Genomic DNA, 23,398 nt, shown 5'->3' with positions numbered 1-23,398 from the left:
ATTGAGGTTTTAGAGTTAATTTCCTACAATTCTACGCATTTTGCCATGGGCCCTAGCGGCTGCGGGGCCCTAAGTGGTCACTTATGTTGCTTTTACCTGGAACCGGCCCTGTAGACAGCAGAAGCTTTTCAAAAGAGAATTCTCTGAGGTACAGAGATACAGTAGAGATAGGCATTTTTGGACTGAAGATGCAGAGATAAAGAGAGAGACATTTTTGAACAGCAGAAGATTTTCTTAAGAGGGTCCTCTGAGGTGTAGTGATATTAAAGATTTATGCTAGTCGGCTAACCCAAATGGCACCCTATGCCCTATATAGTGCACTACTTTGGCCAGAGCCAATATATAGGGAATAAGGTACCACTTAAGAAGCAGTCATAGACACCTTTGGACTGGGGCTGAGGATCTGATATCAGTCCCTGATAAATTAGCTCTGAGAGAATGGTGTGCTGTAGTTGTTTTGTTAGTTTACTTGTAAAATATGTGTGCCGGTTGAGATCACCTAACCGAAGGCGGGCACGTCTATCATATATATCTCCTACAACCATACAGAGGCTGTAGCCATTGTCACTGTGTGAGTCATTTAAATGAGAACTATGATGATTATAGTCAGTGTGAATTTGACATGAGGAAGAAGCTCTCTTACGGTGTTTAACACAAGTGTAGGCGTTGAATGTCTGGGACTAGCTAACATAGTTTATACATTTTTCTCTCTCTCCCTCGCTCCCTATCCCTCCCTACCTCTCTCCCTCTCTCACTTCCTCTCTACCTCTCTCACTTCCTCTCTCCCTCCCTCCCTCCCTCCCTCTCTTACTTCCTCTCTCCCTCTCTCACTTCCTCTCTCCCTCCTTCCCTCTCTCACTTCCTCTCTCCCTCCCTCCCCCAATTCCTCCCTACCTCCTTCCCTCACCAGGTTGCCAACCTCCTCCGCCTCTTCCAGATCCCTCAGATCAGCTATGCCTCCACCAGCGCCAAGCTCAGTGACAAGTCTCGCTATGACTACTTCGCCCGCACCGTACCGCCTGATTTCTACCAGGCCAAGGCCATCGCCGAGATCCTGCGCTACTTCAACTGGACCTACGTGTCCACTGTGGCATCTGAGGGCGACTACGGCGAGACGGGCATCGATGCCTTCCAGCAGGAGGCCCGCGCCCGACAAATCTGCATCGCCACCTCGGCTAAGGTCAGACGATTGTTATTTGTTTGTTCGTTGCTGTTGTTGTTGTTGTTGTTGCCCCTGTCACAGCTAAATAATTAATACAGAGTAGATGATTCAATAGTTTTGAAGATTCATGTGTCTTATTGTAACATGCAATAATTATAAGTTAGTACATAATTAATTTGTTGGTCAAACAGGTGAGCCGCTCGATGAACCGGTTCAGCTACGACCAGGTGATCCGCTCTCTGCAGCAGAAGTCCAACGCCAAGGTGGTCATCCTGTTCACACGCAGTGAGGATGCCAGGGAGCTGCTGGTGGCTGCCGCTCGCATGAACAGCACCTTCACTTGGGTGGCCAGCGATGGCTGGGGGGCGCAGGTAGGGTCTGGTAGTCCATTCAAAAATGGTTGATTCCCGATTCCCGATTCCCAAACAATTATAGAACCAATTCCTGTATAATAATCGATTCCCGTTATTTTACTGCTGTTTCCGATAAAATGTCATGTTTTGTGACTGTGATGTTGGTAACTGCAGATGTAAGTTTAAGTAAGAAATGTTATGTTTTCATTCCAATTAATTATAAAATGTGAATGATTTTCAGGAGAGCGTGGTGAGGGGAAGCGAGACAGCAGCAGAGGGGGCCTTCACCATCGAGCTGGCCTCCTACCCCATCCGGGAGTTTGCAGACTACTTCACCAAGCTGAACCCTTACACTAACACACGGAACCCCTGGTTCAGAGAATTCTGGGAGCACCGCTTCGACTGTAGTCTCACAGAGCCTGGTTGTAGCGAACACAGTCTGCGGGATGGCAAGTTTGAGCAGGAGTCCAAGATCATGTTTGTAGTCAACGCGGTGTATGCTATGGCTCATGCCCTGCATAATATGAGGCAGGCGGTGTGCCTACCCAATGCCACCAAGATATGTGATGCCATGAAACCAGGCACCGGGAAAAGGTTCTATAGAGACTTCATCCTCAAGGCCAAGTTTGATGGTGAGTGAAGCGGTCAACAATAGAAATAGCGTAAATAGAAGGGGCCATCACCATTCTTCTAAATATTCCATAATGGGTGGACCGGTGGCCATATTGAGTGCACCCCATTCTGTGGGTAATGTAATTCAATTTTTATGGCCTTAACAGCCATATAAGGTCAGGTGACTTGATTACTGTCTATATAACAATGTTAGCCTATACTTCATTCACCACACAAGTTTAGATATACTATAGAATGAAACTATCTTTGCCACTCATAATGTTTATGAAATGTTTTATTCTTACTTTTCTTATTTTCAATGTAATAAGGTAAGCGCTCTGCAAGCAACTCAGAATCACAGAGTAATCCTATTATTACCCTGAGTCTCTCCTAGACTGATGTCTAAATATAATTGAGTATTACATGTTTTATTTAATCATGAATATTGGCAAATTGGGGCAATTTGAAACAAATGCTAATCTGGATTGAGCATGAGTTTTTTCAGTTGATGCTGTGTCCCTGTGGAGTTGAGAAAGGTTTGGTGAAGATTCAATTTGCAGTGATAAAACATGAATTAACATCTATGGGATCATCAGTAACAAATAGAGACTGAGTAAGATGCTTAGCAAGCCACCTGCAGTATTTTGAGAACATGCCTCACGAATGGATGTTTGCATTAAAGGAATTCATTAAAAAGAAAACTGATTCGATGAAGGAAACTTTTACATAATATCTTTGATGAAGGAAACTTTTACATAAGTATGTAAGAAAAATGTTTTACTATATATTAAAACTCAATATCTAACTAAAGAGGAGGAGTTCCTCTTAAATGTCATAATTTATATATTTCTGTTTCCCCTCATCTGAAACCCTGAAGAAGGCATCACACCCTATAACAATAATAATAATAACAATATAGAAGCATTTCTGAAATCTATTTCCATTGTCCATGTCAGGTTGTGCGCTACTGGTATAGAAGTCAGGAGCAGGAGAGCAGAGAGTTGTGATCTACTGGTATAGAAGTCAGGTGCAGGAGAGCAGAGAGTTGTGATCTACTGGTATAGAAGTCAGGTGCAGGAGAGCAGAGAGTTGTGATCTACTGGTATAGAAGTCAGGTGCAGGAGAGCAGAGAGTTGTGATCTACTGGTATAGAAGTCAGGAGCAGGAGAGCAGAGAGTTGTGATCTACTGGTATAGAAGTCAGGAGCAGGAGAGCAGAGAGTTGTGATCTACTGGTATAGAAGTCAGGAGCAGGAGAGCAGAGAGTTGTGATCTACTGGTATAGAAGTCAGGAGCAGGAGAGCAGAGAGTTGTGATCTACTGGTATAGAAGTCAGGTGCAGGAGAGCAGAGAGTTGTGATCTACTGGTATAGAAGTCAGGTGCAGGAGAGCAGAGAGTTGTGATCTACTGGTATAGAAGTCAGGTGCAGGAGAGCAGAGAGTTGTGATCTACTGGTATAGAAGTCAGGAGCAGGAGAGCAGAGAGTTGTGATCAGGCTCACACTTTATTTGGCAGAAGCAACAACAGACGGACGCAACTGGTTCAAAAACCTCCAGCCAATGGAAAAAGTGAAAAGCATGACAACAGTCAAAATAATACAAATGTTTAACAATTAAACATACTTCGGGTTAAACACGGTACCCGGGGAAAAACCAGCCTGGCGAGTCACACAAAACACTTAACAAAACAATTCCACACAAAGCCATGGGGTGTAACAGAGGGAATATATGTGTAGTGTGATTAGCGAATGTAAACCAGGTGTGCGGGGAAACAAGACAAAACAAATGGAACAATGAAAAGTGGAGTGGCGATGGCTAAAATTCCGGTTATGTCGACCGCTGCCCGAACAAAGAGAGGAGCTGACTTCGGCGGAAGTTGTGACAGTCCAAGACAAGATTGGCTGAATATTATCCGCACTTCTGTTTCCCTCAGCTCCCTTCAGACCTGCGGACACGGAGAACATGGTGCGTTTCGACGCCTACGGAGACAGTCTGGGCCGCTACAACATCTTCCACTACCACAAAGAGGAGGATAAATACGTGTACAGGAAGGTATGTAGCTCTCCATCCAGGGGAGCTGTACTGCGGCTGACCGTGTGTGTGTGTGTGTGTGTGTGTGTGTGTGTGTGTGTGTGTGTGTGTGTGTGTGTGTGTGTGTGTGTGTGTGTGTGTGTGTGTGTGTGTGTGTGTGTCTGCATTTGGGAAAAAGGCAGAAGACGCATTTCTGTTTTAACCAAATATCTCTCCTCTCCACTCCTGTTCTCTAAAGGTGGGCTACTGGGCCCAGGGCCTCATCCTAAACACCAGCCAGGTGCCATGGAGGGGCCCGGGCGAGGGGCCCCCCACCTCCCAGTGCAGCGACCCCTGTAGGAAGAACGAGGTGAAGAGCATGCAGCCTGGAGATGTGTGCTGCTGGATCTGCATCCCCTGCCAGGTAATACATCCACAAGCAAGGAGAGAAGAGTGTAAGAGATTACACTATTCTGTCATTGTGTAGTTTATCTTTTGTTAGTCAGTAGCTCACTTTGAGGGTGTGTTCCAGCCGGCACCATTCATTTCTGCCAGTTGAATATACACTACCTTATTTTTTTTCAAGTTTGAGTTTATGGTTAGGATAGGGCTGTTGCAGTGACCATGTTACCGCCACACTGGCAGTGATGAGTCATGACTGCAGTAAAATTAAGTGTGACCATTGAGGCACGGTAATATCCTTTTATGCACTCTGGGCATGCTTTGGTAGTACCCAACTTGCTAACTACCATCAGGCCCTAATGGCCTGGTACTCAGGGCTCATTCTAAATCAGGGCTCATTCTAAATGACATTCTAAATCATCAAAAACTTATAGTTGCACCATCCAGCCCATATATGACATTCTAAATCATCAAAAACCTATAGTCGCACCATGCAGCCCATATATGACATTCTAAATCATCAAAACCTATAGTCGCATCATCCAGCCCATATATGACATTCTAAATCATCAAAACCTATAGTCGCACCATGCAGCCCATATATGACATTCTAAATCATCAAAACTTATAGTTGCACCATGCAGCCCATATATGACATTCTAAATCATCAAAACCTATAGTCGCACCATGCAGCCCATATATGACATTCTAAATCATCAAAACCTATAGTCGACACCATGCAGCCCATATATGACATTCTAAATCATCAAAAACTTATAGTTGCACCATCCAGCCCATATATGACATTCTAAATCATCAAAACCTATAGTCGCACCATGCAGCCCATATATGACATTCTAAATCATCAAAACCTATAGTCGCACCATGCAGCCCATATATGACATTCTAAATCATCAAAACCTATAGTCGCACCATGCAGCCCATATATGACATTCTAAATCATCAAAACCTATAGTCGCACCATGCAGCCCATATATGACATTCTAAATCATCAAAACCTATAGTCGCACCATTCAGCCCATATATGACATTCTAAATCATCAAAACCTATATGACATTCTAAATCATCAAAACACCATGCAGCCCATATATGACATTCTAAATCATCAAAACCTATAGTCGCATCATGCAGCCCATATATGACATTCTAAATCATCAAAACCTATAGTCGCACCATGCAGCCCATATATGACATTCTAAATCATCAAAACCTATAGTCGCACCATGCAGCCCATATATGACATTCTAAATCATCAAAACCTATAGTCGCACCATGCAGCCCATATATGACATTCTAAATCATCAAAAACCTATAGTCGCACCATGCAGCCCATATATGACATTCTAAATCATCAAAACCTATAGTCGCACCATGCAGCCCATATGACATTCTAAATCATCAAAACCTATAGTCGCACCATGCAGCCCATATATGACATTCTAAATCATCAAAACCTATAGTCGCACCATGCAGCCCATATATGACATTCTAAATCATCAAAACCTATAGTCGCACCATGCAGCCCATATATGACATTCTAAATCATCAAAACCTATAGTCGCACCATGCAGCCCATATATGACATTCTAAATCATCAAAAACCTATAGTCGCACCATGCAGCCCATATATGACATTCTAAATCATCAAAACCTATAGTCGCACCATGCAGCCCATATATGACATTCTAAATCATCAAAACCTATAGTCGCACCATGCAGCCCATATATGACATTCTAAATAATCAGAAGCCTATAGTCAAAACCTATAGTCCATGCAGCCCATATATGACATTCTAAATCATCAAAACCTATAGTCGCACCATGCAGTCCATATATGACATTCTAAATAATCAGAAACCTATAGTCATTCTAAATCATCAAAAACCTATAGCACCATGCAGCCCATATATGACATTCTAAATCATCAAAACCTATAGTCGCACCATGCAGTCCATATATGACATTCTAAATCATCAAAAACCTATAGTCCACCATGCAGCCCATATATGACATTCTAAATCATCAAAAACCTATAGCAGCCCATGCAGCCCATATATGACATTCTAAATCATCAAAAACCTATAGTCGCACCATGCAGCCCATATATGACATTCTAAATAATCAAAACCTATAGTCGCACCATGCAGCCCATATATGACATTCTAAATCATCAAAAACCTATAGTCGCACCATGCAGCCCATATATGACATTCTAAATAATCAGAAACCTATAGTCGCACCATGCAGCCCATATATGACATTCTAAATAATCAAAAACCTATAGTCGCACCATGCAGCCCATATATGACATTCTAAATAATCAGAAACCTATAGTCGCACCATGCAGCCCATATATGACATTCTAAATCATCAAAACCTATAGTCGCACCATGCAGCCCATATATGACATTCTAAATAATCAAAACCTATAGTCGCACCATGCAGCCCATATATGACATTCTAAATCATCAAAACCTATAGTCGCACCATGCAGTCCATATATGACATTCTAAATCATCAAAACCTATAGTCAAAACCTATAGTCGCAATGCAGTCACCATGCAGTCCATATATGACATTCTAAATCATCAAAAACCTATAGTCGCACCATGCAGCCCATATATGACATTCTAAATCATCAAAAACCTATAGTCGCACCATGCAGCCCATATATGACATTCTAAATAATCAAAAACCTATAGTCGCAATGCAGTCCATATATGACATTCTAAATCATCAAAAACCTATAGTCGCACCATGCAGTCCATATATGACATTCTAAATCATCAAAACCTATAGTCGCACCATGCAGTCCATATATGACATTCTAAATCATCAAAAACCTATAGTCGCACCATGCAGCCCATATATGACATTCTAAATCATCAAAACCTATAGTCGCACCATGCAGCCCATATATGACATTCTAAATCATCAAAACCTATAGTCCATATATGACATTCTAAATAATCATGCAGCCCATATATGACATTCTAAATCATCAAAAACCTATAGTCGCACCATGCAGCCCATATATGACATTCTAAATCATCAAAACCTATAGTCGCACCATGCAGCCCATATATGACATTCTAAATCATCAAAAATAGTCCTAGCCCATATATGACATTCTAAATCATCAAAAACCTATAGTCATGCAGCCCATATATGACATTCTAAATCATCAAAACCTATAGTCGCACCATGCAGTCCATATATGACATTCTAAATCATCAAAAACCTATAGTCGCACCATGCAGCCCATATATGACATTCTAAATCATCAAAAATATGACCTAAATAGTCGCATCATGCAGCCCATATATGACATTCTAAATCATCAAAACCTATAGTCGCACCATGCAGCCCATATATGACATTCTAAATCATCAAAAACCTATAGTCGCACCATGCAGCCCATATATGACATTCTAAATCATCAAAACCTATAGTCGCACCATGCAGCCCATATATGACATTCTAAATCATCAAAAACCTATAGTCGCACCATGCAGCCCATATATGACATTCTAAATCATCAAAAACCTATAGTCGCACCATGCAGCCCATATGACATTCTAAATCATCAAAACCTATAGTCGACATTCTAAATCATGCAGTCCATATATGACATTCTAAATCATCAAAAAGCCCATATATGACCTATCAGTCGCACCATGCAGCCCATATATGACATTCTAAATCATATATGACATTCTAAAATCAAAACCTATAGTCGCATCATGCAGCCCATATATGACATTCTAAATAATCAAAACCTATAGTCGCACCATGCAGCCCATATATGACATTCTAAATCATCAAAAACCTATAGTCGCACCATGCAGCCCATATATGACATTCTAAATCATCAAAAACCTATAGTCGCACCATGCAGTCCATATATGACATTCTAAATCATCAAAAACCATTCTAAATCAGTCGCACCATGCAGCCCATATATGACATTCTAAATCATCAAAACCTATAGTCGCACCATGCAGCCCATATATGACATTCTAAATCATCAAAACCTATAGTCGCACCATGCAGTCCATATATGACATTCTAAATAATCAGAAACCTATAGTCGCACCATGCAGCCCATATATGACATTCTAAGGATTGCATCATTCACAACTAAAGTTGACAAATGACTCTAAATGTAGCATATAGGACCTGTTTCAAATGATCACTTTTATGCTCAATTTAGCCACTTCATATGCCCACTCGCTCCTTTCTATTTAATCCAGCTAAGTTCAATGATATTCTTTTTACTATAAAATCAGATAAAACTAAGTAATGGCACCGGACTTCTAAGCATATCTTGTCTGCTAAATGAACACACAAACAGAGTATGGCATGAAACATAGCCAGTTAACATAAAGTAGGCTAACTCATATTCTGTCTGTTCTTCTGAAATACATTTTCTTCATATCATATTGACTAATGAATAATATATTTATTGTGATGGTGTATATTAAATTGAGTTATTAGACTTTTAAAAATGTAGATGCTCCAAAGGCGCTCATCAAATATTGTCGATAGTTACAGTGAGGGAAAAAAGTATTTGATCCCCTGCTGATTTTGTACGCTTGCCCACTGACAAAGAAATGATCAGTCTATAATTTTAATGGTAGGTTTAGTTGACAAGGGACAAGATTGTAGAACTACACAAGGCTGGAATGGGCTACAAGACCATCGCCAAGCAGCTTGGTGAGAAGATGACAACAGTTGGTGCGATTATTCGCAAATGGAAGAAACACAAAAGAACTGTCAATCTCCCTCGGCCTGGGGCTCCATGCAACATCTCATCACGTGGATTTGCAATGATCATGAAAACGGTGAGAAATCAGCCCAGAACTACACGGGAGGATCTTGTCAATGATCTCAAGGCAGCTGGGACCATAGTCACCAAGAAAACAATTGGTAACACACTACGTCATGAAGGACTGAAATCGTGCAGCGCCGGCAAGGTCCCTCTGCTCAAGAAAGCACATATTACATGCCTGTCTTAAGTTTGCAAATGAACATCTGAATGATTCAGAGGACAACTGGGTGAAAGTGTTGTGGTCAGATAAGACCAAAATTGAGCTCTTTAGCATCAACTCGACTTTCCGTGTTTGGAGGAGAAGGAATGCTGCCTATGACCCCAAGAACACCATCCCCACCGTCAAACATGGAGGTGGAAACATTATGCGTTGGGGGTGTTTTTCTGCTAAGGGGACAGGACAACTTCACTGCATCAAAGGGACGATGGACGGGGCCATGTACCGTCAAATCTTGGGTGAGAACCTCCTTCCCTCAGCCAGGGCATTGTGGATGGGTATTCCAGCATGACAATAATCCAAAAAACACAGCCAAGGCAACAAAGGAGTGGCTCAATAAGAAGCACATTAAGGTCCTGGAGTGGCCTAGCCAGTCTCCAGACCTTAGTCCCATAGAAAATCTGTGGAGGGAGCTGAATTTTCGAGTTGCCAAAATGTCAGCCTCAAAACCTTAATGACTTGGAGAAGATCTGCAAAGAGGAGTGGTACAAAATCCCTCCTGAGATGTGTGCAAACCTGGTGGCCAACTACAAGAAATGTCTGACCTCTGTGATTGCCAACAAGGGGTTTGCCACCAAGTACTAAGTCATGTCTTGTAGAGGGTTCAAATACTTATTTCCCTCATTAAAATGCAAATCAATGTATAACATTTTTGACATGTGTTTCTCTGGATTTTTTTATTGTTATTCTGTCTCTCACTGTTCAAATAAACCTACCATTAAAATTATAGACTGATCATTTCTTTGTCAGTGGGCAAACGTACAAATCAGCAGGGGATCAAACACTTTTTTCCCTCACTGTAGTTTAACAACAACTGAACATCTACAAACCATCTATTTGGGACTATACACTTCCTTTCCCCCTGCCAGCCCTACCAGTACCTGCTGGATGAGTTCACCTGTGCAGACTGTAGCTTTGGACAGTGGCCCCAGGCCAACCTGACAGGCTGTTTCGACCTGCCAGAGGAGTACATCCGCTGGGAGGTACTGTCACTGTTTTCCCTCTCCCTTCTTTTGCTGCTATTTTCTTCCCTTTTTAAAAACAATATGTAAAGTGTTTTCCAACTTATACATGTGAAATAACACTTTAAATAAACCTTGATTTGATTTAGGATGCCTGGGCTATTGGGCCGGTCACCATCTCCTGCCTGGGCATGTTGTGTACCCTCTCTGTGGTGGGCCTATTCTTCAAACACAACGACACCCCAGTGGTCAAAGCCAGTGGGCGGGAGCTGTCCTACATCCTCCTGCTGGGCGTCCTGATGTGCTACAGCATGACCTTCATCTACATCGCCAAGCCCTCCACGGCTGTGTGTACCCTACGTCGACTCGGCCTGGGTACCTCCTTTGCCGTGTGCTACTCGGCGCTCCTCACCAAGACCAACCGCATTGCGCGGATTTTCAGCGGGGTGAAGGACGGGGCCACGCGGCCAAGGTTCATCAGCCCAGCCTCCCAGGTGGCTATCTGTGGTGGGCTGATCTCCTGTCAGCTCCTGGTGGCCTTGGTCTGGCTCCTGGTGGAGATGCCTGGCGTCAGGAAGGAGGTGGGTGTAACAGAGTTGGATTCCTGACCCCCAGCCTGAAATGTTTCCACTCATGCTGTCAAATAATTTGCTTTTCTATAGAGTAATAAGGCGTTGTCAAGGAGGTGGTCATGTGTGTTTGCAATACTGTTAAGCATGCACAATGACAGTGACGCCTGTCACAAGAACATATAGATATAATACTTCTCTATATTAATATACTGTTCACTACTCAATATATCTAATACTATTCTATTTAATTATATGGAGGTGAGCCCCGAGAGGAGGGATATAGTCACCCTGAAGTGCAACAGCAAGGACTCCAGCATGCTGGCTGCTCTGGCCTACAACTGCATCCTCATCGTCCTCTGCACAGTCTACGCCTTCAAGACCAGGAAGTGCCCCGAGAACTTCAACGAGGCCAAGTTCATTGGGTTCACCATGTACACCACCTGTATCATCTGGCTGGCCTTCCAGCCCATCTTCTACGTAACGGCCAGTGACTACAGGGTGAGTGGGAATAATAGACTCCAATTAGGTTTGTAAAAATGCTGGGAACTTTTCCAAAAGGTCCAGGTTTTCCAGAAATCCTGGTTGGAGGTTTTCGGATTTCCTGCTTATTCCCTCCAGAATCTTCTAACCATGATTTTGGACAATTTGGGAATTTTAGGAAAGTTACCGTAATTTATGCAACCCCAACTCCAATATATTGTAATGAAATGAGGGACTAGAATGAGTTAATTGTGCTTATCAACACAAGGGTCAGTACGATATGAATGACAGTGGGTGTCTTTTCTCCCAGATCATTATTTTAAAAATCTATAAGTCCTTGAATGTGTCATAGCTTACCAAAGGATCTAGGTGACATATATACATTCCTTTTGATCATCACCTTCCTCTGAGTTTCATCAAAGGACTGTATTTCTTTTCATGTGTCGTACAGATGCTTTAAAGACAAGAACAAAGACACTGGAGATAGAGATACCCAGTCTTGATTATGTGGGCGTTAAACCCCAGTCTGTATAGTCGCATCGACTGTTCCTGAGAAGACAAAGACATTCACCAAATTATTTTCTGTATCTAATCTAAAACTGCAGTATTGCCATTGTAATACCTTTTATTACGATTTGAAAAGTAATTATGTTTTTCTCTCTTCTAATGTCGACAGTGAAATGTGCAGGAGATTCAACCAGGGCATTTTGATAGGAAGACTCTTGTCCCCAATGTCCCTTTTCTAATAAGGCATTTAGAAAGGAAGACTTGTTCTCAGTGTCCCTCTTCTGCAGTGACTTGTGAAAGTAATCAACCACCCTAGTATTTTTCCTATTTTGTTGCCTTACAACCTGGAATTAAAATGGATTTTTGGGGGGTTTTGTAATCATTTGATTTACACAACACGCCTACCACTTTGAAGATGCAAAATATTTTTTTATTGTGAGTCAAACAAGAAATAAGACAAAAAGCAGAAAACCTGAACATACATAACTATTCACCACCTCTCCAAAAGTCAATACTTTGTAGAGCCACCTTTTGCAGCAATTACAGCTGCAAGTCTCTTGGGGTATGTCTCTATAAGCTTGGCACATCAAGCCACTGGGATTGTTGCCCATTCTTCAAGGCAAAACTGCTCCAGCTCCTTCAAGTTGGATGGGTTCCGCTGGTGTACAGCAATCTTTAAGTCATACCACAGATTCTCAATTGGATTGAGGTCTGGGCTTTGACTAGGCCATTCCAATACATTTAAATGTTTACCCTTAAACCACTTGAATGTTGCTTTACATTTACATTTACATTTAAGTCATTTAGCAGACGCTCTTATCCAGAGCGACTTACTTTAGCAGTATGCTTAGGGTCATTGTCCTGCTGGAAGGTGAACCTCCGTCCCAGTCACACATTTCTGGAAGTTTGAAACAGGTTTCCCTCAAGAAGTTCCTTGTATTTAGCGCCATCCATCATTCCTTCAATTATGACCAGTTTCCCAGGCCATGCATATGAAAAACATCCCCACAGCATGATGCTGCCACCACCATGCTTGGTGTTCTCAGGGTGATGAGAGATGTTGGGTTTGCGCCAGACATAGAGTTTTCCTTGATGGCCAAAAAGATCAATTTTAGTCTTATCTGACCAGAGTACCTTCTTCCATATGTTTGTGGAGTCCCCCACAAGCTTTGGGGAGTCTCCCACATGTTTGCTTAATGTTTCTTTAAGCAATAGCTTTGTTTCTGGCCACTCTTCCGTAAAGCCCAGCTCTATGGAGTGTATGGCTTAAAGTGGTCCTATGGACAGATGCTCCAATCTCCGTTGTGGAGCTTTGCAGCTCCTTCATGCTTATCTTTGGTCTCTTTGTTGTCTCTCTGATTAATGCCTTCCTTTCCTGGTCCATGAGTTTTGGTGGGAGGCCCTCTCTTGGCAGGTTTGTTGTGGTGCCATATTCTTTCCAATTTTAAATGATGGATTTAATCGTGCTCCGTGGGATTTTCAAAGTTTCTGATATTTTTTTATAACTCAACTCTGATCTGTACTTCTTCACAACTTTGTCCCTGACCTGTTTGGAGAGCTCCTTCGTCTTCATGGTGCCGCTTGCTTGGTTGTGCCCCTTGCTTAGTGGTGTTGCAGACTCTGGGGCCTTTCAGAACAGTTGTATATATACTGAGATAATGTGACAGATCATGTGACACTTAGATTACACACAGGTGGACTTTATTTAACCAATTATGTGACTTCTGAAGGTAATGGGTTGCACCAGATCTTATTTTGGGGCTTCATAGCAAAGGGGGTGAATACATATGCCACCACTTTTTATTTATGTATTTATTTATTACATTTTATGAAACAAGTTATTTTTTTCATTTCACTTTCCCAATTTTGACTATTTTGTGTATGTCCATTACATGATATCCAAATAAAAATCCATTTAAATTACAGGTTGTAATGCATCAAAATAGGAAATACGCCGAGGGGGATGAATACCTTTGCAAGGCACTGTAATTGGGCATTTAGTTGGAACACAGAGTTTCTTAACTTCTTGCGTCGAGCCATCCCGGATCCGGGATTGTGACTACAGCCTCAAGCCCATTACCATAACGCAACGTTAACTATTCATGAAAATCGCAAATGAAATGAAATCAATATGCTAGCTCTCAAGCTTAGCCTTTTATTAACAACACTGTCATCTCAGATTTTCAAAATATGCTTCTCAACCATAGCAAAACAAGCATTTGTGTAACAGTATTGATAGCTAGCGTAGCATTTAGCGTAGCATTTAGCGTTAGCATTCAGCAGGCAACATTTTCACAAAAACCAGAAAAGCATTCAAATAAAATCATTTACCTTTGAAGAACTTCGGGTGTTTTCAATGAGGAGACTCTCAGTTAAATAGCAAATGTTCAGTTTTTCCTGAAAGATTATTTGTTTAGGACAAATCGCTCCGTTTTCTGCGTCACGTTTAGCTACGAAAAAAACCTGTATCCAGGATTGTGTAAATCTATCCGCAAGCTCATTAGCATAACGCAACGTTAACTATTCATGAAATCGCAAATGAAATGAAATAAATCTATTTGCTCTCAAGCTTAGCCTTTTGTTAACAACACTGTCATCTCAGATTTTCAAAATATGCTTTTGAACCATAGCTAAACAAGCATTTGTTTAACTGTATTGATAGCCTAGCATAGGATTATGCCTGGCATTCAGCATGCAACATTTTCACAAAAACCAGAAAAGCATTCATATAAAATAATTTACCTTTGAAGAACTTCAGATGTTTTCAATGAGGAGACTCTCAGTTAGATAGCAAATGTTCAGTTTAAACAAAAGGATTATTTGTGTTGACAAATTGCTCCGTTTTCTTCATCACATTTGGGTAAGAAAAAAAATGAAAATTAAGTCATTTAAAACGCGAACTTTTTTCCAAATTAACTCCATAATATTGACAGAAACATGGCAAACAATGTTTAGAATCAATCCTCAAGGTGTTTTTCACATATCTATCGATGATTAATCCTTCGTGGCAGTTGACTTTCTCTTCTGAAGAAATGGAACGCGCATGGACCTAGAGATTACGCAATAATTTCGACACAGGACACCGGGCGGACACCTGGTAAATGTAGTCTCTTATGGTCAATCTTCCAATGATATGCCTACAAATACGTCACAATGCTGCAGACACCTTGGAGAAACGACAGAAAGGGCAGGCTCATTCCTGGCGCATTCACAGCCATATAAGAGGACATTGGAACACAGCGCCTTCAGAATCTGGGGCATTTCCTGTATGAAACTTCATCTTGGTTTCGCCTGTAGCATTAGTTCTGGGGCACTCACAGATAATATCTTTGTAGTTTTGGAAACGTCAGAGTTTTTTCTTTCCAAAGCTGTGAATTACATGCATAGTCAAGCATCTTTTCGTGACAAAATATCTTGTTTAAAACGGGAATGTTTTTTTATCCAAAAATTAAAAGAGCACCCCCTATATCGAAGAAGTTAAACCAGAGGCGCAAGATCGCGAGACTTCTGGGAAAGCTTGCGAAAAAGACCAAACAGACCAGTTTGAGAAGTCAGAGAGAAGTGAAAATGATTCCTTAGTTGTTAATGTTCTGGAAATCTAAAGGCACAACCTAGATTCGAGCCAATGTCTTAAGTAGTTGAACATATTACTCCAACCATGTGAAAGGGACAAACTGACACATTTTCATTTTTGTCCAAAACATCTTTATAAATCGAATGACCTTTGATTTGAAGGCCTGCACATGCACAGTTCGGCGTGAGATGTCTGTTAGACCGATGACTTGTTTCTACGCATGAGCTTAGCTTGCCAACGTCGCCATCTCATCATCGCCAACAAGTGTGATCTGAGGTTTCTATTGGAGAAGCAGTTTTATCTTCAAACTGCACTGTCTTTGATTGGAAGACTCTTGTTCTTAGCATCCCTCTACTAAAATGGCATTTAGATAGGAAGACTAATCTAATACTGATGCAGCTTAGTTTTCTGTTCTCAGCTTAGATCAGTTCGAAGGAGGGAATAGAGGGATGGAGGGATGGGAGCTGGGCTTTTCAGGGCCTAATGCTTAGATTGTCTAAGATTATTGATAGTCATCAACAGACAAGCTTAGCATCCACATTTTTTTTACTGTTAAATAAATAAACAACCAGATGATGAGCCCTATATGACACCACATCATAACCTAACAGGATAGATTATTTACTGTACTGTATATATCTGTATACAAATATACACTACATGGCCAAAAGTATGTGCACACCTGCTTGTCGAACATCTCATTCCAAAATCATGGGCATTGATGTGTAGTTGGTCCCCCATTTGCTGCTATAACAGCCTCCACACTTCTGGGAAGGCTTTCCACTAGATGTTGGAACATTGCTGCGGGGACTTGCTTCCATTCAGCCACAATAAAATTAGTGATGCCGGGCACTGATGTTGGATGATTAGGCCTGGCTCGCAGTCAGCATTCCAATTCATCCCAAAGGTGTTCGATGGGGTTTAGGTCAGGGCTCTGTGCAGGCCAGTCAAGTGCTCCCACACCGATCACGACAAACTATTTCTGTATGGACCTCGCTTTGTGCATGGGGGCATTGTCATGCTGAAACAGGAAAGGGCCTTCCCCAAACTGTTGCCACAAAGATGGAAGCACAGATTGTCTAGAATGTCATTGTATGCTGTACCATTAAGATTTCCCTTCACTGGAACTAAGTGGCCTAGACCAAACCATTATTCCTCCTCCCCCAAACTTTACAGTTGGCACTAGGCATTCGGGCAAGATAGCATTCTTCTGGCATCCGCCAAACTCAGATTAATTTGTCGGACTGCCAGATGGGGAAGTGTGATTCACTCTATCACAAAGAGTCCAATGGTGGCGAGCTTTACACCACTCCAGCTGATTCTTGGCATTGTGTATGGTGATCTTAGGCTTGTGTGCAGCTGCTCGGCCAATGAAACCCATTTCACGAAGCTCCCAACGAACAGTTCTTGTGCTGACGTTGCTTCCAAAGGCAGTTTGGAACTCGGCAATGACTGTTGCCACCGAGAACAGACCATTTTTACGTGTTACGCGCTTCAGTACTCGGCAGTCCTGTTCTTTGAGCTTGTGTGGCCTACCACTTCACGGCTGAGCCGTTGTTGCTCCTAGACATTTCCACTTCACAATAACAGCACTTAAAGTTGACTGGGGCAGCTCTAGCAGGGCAGAAATTTAACGAACTGACGTCCTATGACGGTGCCACTTTGAAAGTCACTGAGATCTTCCGTGCGGACCATTCTACAGCCATTGTTTGGTTAAGGAGATTGCATGGCTGTGTGCTCGATTTTATACACCTGTCAGAAACGGATGTGGATGAAATAGCCAAATCCACTCATTTGAAGGGGTGTCCAAATACGTTTGGGCATGAAGAATAGCTTCAAGGCCCACATAGGGCTTTAAAGACCTTGCGTCAGGTCTATGAAGCCTTTGTTGCCATGTAAGCAAGATAAAGAGAGACAATGTGTATAAAACGGACAAAACAGTTTAGTCAAGGGTGTATTATAACTGTGACCCGAGGCTGAATCTAGTCTAGTGTAATGCCTGTCTGGATTCTGTTGGTGTGCCACTGGGAGAGAGTAAGGGGTAGAATCACATTGGCCATGCATTATGAGCTTCCCCAGGACATCTCCTTATCATCTCAACGGTGCTTTATCCATCTACTAGCAAAAAAACTTTGAGAAAAATAAATGTCAACACTACCAATACCTGAGTTGAAAGAGAAACATTTGAGAAAGGGTTGTGAAAGGAGTGACAGTCTGAACGAATGAACAGTATAATAATGTGTACGTATTGAATATAGATGACTAGTGTTCATGTTGGAGCTGTGGTAGACACATTTTTGGCTCTGCAACAGAAACCTTGATGCTTTGATCTCTGTGTGCTATTAAAAATAACAGCAGTTGGGCTGGGCTTCCTGCATTTTAAATATGGTTTAGATAAAACATTGCAGAGATATTCTCACATGAAAAACAAGCTGCCTTGTTCATTCAATTGTGATGAACCTGGAGTCTCCCAGATGGACATTCATTATTTCAGCCAGTGCTTCCAGCAATATTTACATTACATTTTATTCATTTAGCAGAAGCTCTTATCCAGAGTAACTTGAAATGAGTGAATTCAGAATTCATCTTAAGATAACTAGGTGAGACAACAACACATCACAATCGTATCAAGTACATTTTCTCTCAACAAAATATTTCTAAGCAAAGTTAGTAGGAAATAACATGCATTTTCTAGTTTTCCTCGCTCTCTCCTGCTTTCTCCTTCCCGTTCTCTCAAACTCAAGGCTATTGATTTCATCTCGTACTAGTCCTGTCAGTCCGAGTGGCTCTGTGGTGCTGGCTGGGCTGCCTCAAAATGTCCAGTGAGTCCCGTTCACTCTAACCCAACCTCCTCTCTCTCCCTCTACCCCATACAGGTTCAGACAACCACCATGTGCATCTCTGTCAGTCTGAGTGGATCAGTGGTGCTGGGCTGTCTCTTTGCTCCTAAGGTCCACATCATCCTATTCCAGCCCCAGAAGAACGTGACAACGCTGAGAGTGGCTGCCAACCGTTTTGGGGCCACAGTCAAATCAGCATCGGCATCTGACCCCAGCTCTAGCTGCTGGAAAGGTAACGTCTCTATCACTGGTAAATGGGTTTTTAGCTTTTTGTAAACAACCATCAACATTTATTTTTGTCATCACATATAAATCGTACAATCAGCTAAATATTTCAGTCATTTTTGGTGAGCCATCAACTGAAACATACTGCACATCTACTGCTATTTATGATTTCATTATATTCAGATTATATTGATATTTGTACTGCACTGTTGAGGGAACTTGCAAATAAGCATTTTGCTTCATCGTTGATACCTGTTGTAAACCCTGTGTGATGAGTCTGTTGTGTTTGCCATACTATAGGCCTATGGAATAGTAGAACACCACAAAATTCTCTCAAAAACAGATCCCTTGGTTCGATATTTTTTTGCTTTAATCAATGTGAAAATCGAAGTCATACCTACACTTTATAACTAGTCTGTTAATTTGGTATTTTATTGAAAATATGTTACCCTCTATTCTCGTTCTTTTCCAGCATCAGCCTCTACCAGTGTGCCAACAGTGGTAACAACAGTCTGTAATGGTCGTGAGGTAGTGGACTCCACTACATCCTCTTTGTGAAGGAGGTTGAGCTGCTTGTATCATTCCTCTGTCCTGAGAACAACACAAATCACAATTCCATCCCCTCTCGTACAACAAGGCTGCTGTCATATCTAAGTCCCATTTACAGTAGAGCCCAGTAGTCTGTCTATTCGGACAGAGGGAGGCCAGGATGCACTTAACTGTGAATGCTAAATAATGTGACTATACTTAGGAGTGTGCCGTAATGTAGGACTGTAAAGCATTTTTGTATAGATTTAACAGTATGTGATTGATTCGACTTGGTTTCAAGATAGACTCGTGGTTGAATGCACTGCTGTATGCCTTGCTGTCAGTACAGAGAATCAGTCTTATGAATGAGGTGGTTCATGTGAAGCGATCATGGTGTCATAACAAAAGGTTGATCTTATCTTGTCCTTACAGTGCTGTGAATGCGATATCAAAATATTATTTTTCTTTTTGACTAGAATATTATTAATACATAACACTTATTGAATTAATTTGACCCCTTGTTTTTAAACTACATTTGAATGATATGAGATGAACCATAGTGAAAGTGATGATTCAAAACTAGCCTACTATCAGTATAAAGGACAATGTTTTAATGTAGACTTCGGTGAACCAGTTTGTGCTTTCTTGTAATTTATGTAAATAAATGGTGTTCTTTTTTAATTATTAAAACATAAAATGCTATTGTGTATTTTGTTCAGAGAAGTCTCTAGGCAGTTTTGGTGGTAGCTCGACAGGATGGATTAAAGCAATCATTGCCGATGGGTATTTGTACATACATCAAGCGTTCCGGGAAGAAGCAGTCTACACTAGTGTTTCTCAACCTCTAGTGTTTCTCAACCTCATTTTTTGCCAGGGACTGGCAAGCTCGGGTCCTTCCTCATTTGGGGACTGCTTAAATTACAACTAGCAATGGACTAAATCAGTGTTATTAGCTAACCGTCTCAGACACCAGTGAACATCATCCCTGCCCAGGGACCTAGAGAAACATTGCACCCAATCTGTTTGAAATGACTATTGGATGTAACATCTACATGCCTACATATTCTCTCTCACAGTGGTTTCTGAGACAGCACCAATGAACTGTAGAAGAGCAGCTAGCTTGTCTTAATCACCTCACATTTCTTCTCCTTTCCTTAACCCATGTGGTGATCATGTTCTTGTTATTCACCCAATGATCGTGGGTCTGATGGATATATGTAAAAAATACTTAGTTGACATATCAATTATATCAATTATGTGTACTGTCTTTTTGTCCTTCTTGTTGCTACCGGTTGCAATCTAGAATTATGAAAACACTTAGTTCAGGAATTTTACTAACATCTCACTCACTCATATATATATATAGTTACAGCAGGCTAAGGTAGGAGAGTCAGACACACACACATGCAACAACAACACTCATACTTACTTCAGGTATTGGAGTTGTTGGTTCTGTGGGTCGGGTGGATGGGGCACCAGCATCCTCCACCTGAACCTTCCTCACGATGGCTGCTGGGGTTCTTGGGATATGTTGCCTCCTCTGGATTTGAGGTCTTACCAATGCCTTGCCCAGCTCCTCGAGAAAGAGCTGTCTCCTCTGGACCTTCCCTCTATTCAAATCTGTGTTCAACGTCACCCAGCTGACAAAAGCATTGTACGACGAAATGTCCAAAATGTTGAAGAATATCACAAGTGGGCAGCTTAGGGTTCTTCTTTTGCAGCTGTAACCAGTCACCAGCTTGTCTAAACTGTCCATCCCTCCTGTTGTGGCATTGTAATCCATTATTTCTTTTTTTTATGTTCCTGCCCACAGAATCTCCCATTCTTATGCAGTGTACTCATGAGTGCCACATTTTTGACTTTCTTTGGCATGTAGGACACTAGGGATGTGTCAGCTGTGAACACAAACTTAGAGGGATTGATAGGCCTGTTATGTTTATTCAACAGCTAAGGTGGGAGCTCTGGCTTGTTTTTTCGTACTGTTCCTACCATTGTCAGCTTCCTGTTGAGGAGCTCCTGTCCCAGGTTGGGCGAAGAGACATTGTTGCACGGAAAAGTTCTATTCCAGTTTCAGCGTTCCATTCTCACTGATTATTAACGCCTATTAGCATTGCCTATTAAAAATCTGTTTTAAAGCCCTATGGTCGGAGTGGTGACTACTGGCTACATGGCATCAGGCCAATCTATCAAAGTAAACTTAGGTGTCATTTTAGGAGTTTCTGTAGCGGTTTTCTAGGTGTGGTGAAGGAGAGTCGGACCAAACTGCAGCGTGTAGATTGCGATCCATGTTTAATGAAAAAACTAACGTAAATACAAATAAACACAAAACGTAATGAAAACCTAAACAGCCTATACTTGTCAACTAAATAAAGCAACAGGAACAAAGACACTAAGGACAATCATCCACGACAAACTCAAAGAATATGGCTGCCTAAATATGGTTCCCAATCAGAGACAACGATAAGCACCTGCCTCTGATTGAGAACCACTCCAGACAGCCATAGACTTTGCTAGATAACCCCACTAGCTACAATCCCAAATACATACACACCAAAACCCCAAGACAAAACACACCACAATACAAGAACTCCATGCCACACCCTGGCCTGACCCAATACATGAAGAAAAACACAAAATACTTAGACCAGGGTGTGACAGTTTCAGAAGTTTACTGATGCAAAAGATGTTAGAAGCAATTCATTTTCAAATAGCCAAATCTCAGGGGATTCCTCGATCAACATCCCACAAGCTGTGTAGCTGACAGCTAGACATGCGCCAAGGGCCGATCCCGATTTAGGAATTTATGCCTTTCCTACACACATTCAGTCACCTAACACGCTCTGCAGGAGTGGCTACCTTGCGCGCTCTAAATACATTTCTTTCAACTGCTGGAAATCCTCCCACTTGGGAAGTTTTCATTCATTTTTGGTACATTTATCTTAAGACATCCCTTTAAATACAGTGCACTTTTTAGTTTTAGTTTGACAGACTAGAATATCGAGAGAACGGTTCAGAATATTAGCGATCAATGGAAGAAAGCCTTTTAAATATATATGCTTATTGGTCTCCATTTCAGCACCAACTGGTAGATTTAAAAATAAATATTTAGATTTAGGAAAGTATTTATGAATCATAAAAAACAGGTTTGGAGAGCCTTTACACATGAAAGAAAAAGGTGGTTTGATTCATTCTGAAAATTGCCACATTCAGAATATTCGTGTACATACAGTTCCAATCAAACATTTGGACACACCTACTCATTCAAGGGTTTTTTCCTTATTTTCTACATTGTAGAATAATAGTGAAGACATCAAAACTATGAAAAAACACCTATGGAATCATGTAGTAACCAAAAAAGGGTTAAACGAATGTGCAATCTGTCATCAAGGCAAAGGGTGGCTACTTAGAATAATCTAAAACATATGAAATATATATTGATTTGTTTAATACTTTTTTGGTTACCACATGATTACATATGTGTTATTTCATCATTTTGATGTCTTCACTATTATTCTACAATGTAGAAAAAATAATGAAAAACTTGACTGGTACGGTAGAATTATATTAGGGAGAACAGTGTACAATAGTAGGCTATACCGTAGTCTATTGCCTGCACGAACCATGGAACTGTATGATGACAACCAAGTACTGAGCTATGTGTCAGTTTCAAACTGTTATGGTTTAGTCTGCTCTCCACTCCACAACGATTTAATTAGCCTACATTTCTTTATATTATCAACTGTTACTAACAATCCTCAGCAACAATCACACAGATGTGACTGTGTTTACAGAAATAGCAAATGAAGGTAAACTAAACAATGTGATAATAATGTAGGCTATGTAGGCTAAACTGAGCGGAAATAACAGTAAATTGGCAGTTGAATATGTGGTTATGGTCGATATTGATAGTGACTAATATTAAACATGATATAAATAGGACAGAGAAAGTCAGGGTAGCCTATAATTAAGATATTTGACAGTGCCCATTCCTGCAAGTTAAGGCCATACAATGTAAATGCTACACAGTGGCAAAACATTTCCTAAACTTTACTGTGGTTAAGTTGATATGCTTCAGTTTTCTCCCATATGACTGGTTTTACAT

The 23,398-nt window shown here is 41.2% G+C and overlaps 1 protein-coding gene across 3 annotated transcripts in view; it reads left to right on the top strand.

The window, feature by feature from the left end:
* The window catches only part of LOC118373806 (metabotropic glutamate receptor 2-like), an 81,293-nt gene extending 61,295 nt beyond the window's left edge, over positions 1-19,998 (top strand). For all 3 annotated transcript variants that reach the window (XM_052473739.1, XM_052473740.1, XM_052473741.1), the window contains exons 3-12: positions 911-1,180; positions 1,354-1,533; positions 1,757-2,147; positions 4,060-4,178; positions 4,396-4,560; positions 10,478-10,591; positions 10,720-11,151; positions 11,401-11,640; positions 18,580-18,775; positions 19,241-19,998. In XM_052473739.1, coding sequence (XP_052329699.1) covers positions 911-1,180; positions 1,354-1,533; positions 1,757-2,147; positions 4,060-4,178; positions 4,396-4,560; positions 10,478-10,591; positions 10,720-11,151; positions 11,401-11,640; positions 18,580-18,775; positions 19,241-19,326 — 2,193 coding nt within the window. In that variant the 3' untranslated portion in view covers positions 19,327-19,998. The remainder of the gene's footprint in view (positions 1-910; positions 1,181-1,353; positions 1,534-1,756; positions 2,148-4,059; positions 4,179-4,395; positions 4,561-10,477; positions 10,592-10,719; positions 11,152-11,400; positions 11,641-18,579; positions 18,776-19,240) is intronic.
* Positions 19,999-23,398: the final 3,400 nt, after the last annotated feature.

The sequence above is a fragment of the Oncorhynchus keta genome, chromosome 21 (genome assembly GCF_023373465.1).
Source record: "Oncorhynchus keta strain PuntledgeMale-10-30-2019 chromosome 21, Oket_V2, whole genome shotgun sequence".
NCBI lineage: Eukaryota > Metazoa > Chordata > Actinopteri > Salmoniformes > Salmonidae > Oncorhynchus > Oncorhynchus keta.
This window is presented reverse-complemented; position numbering and strand designations above follow the sequence as displayed.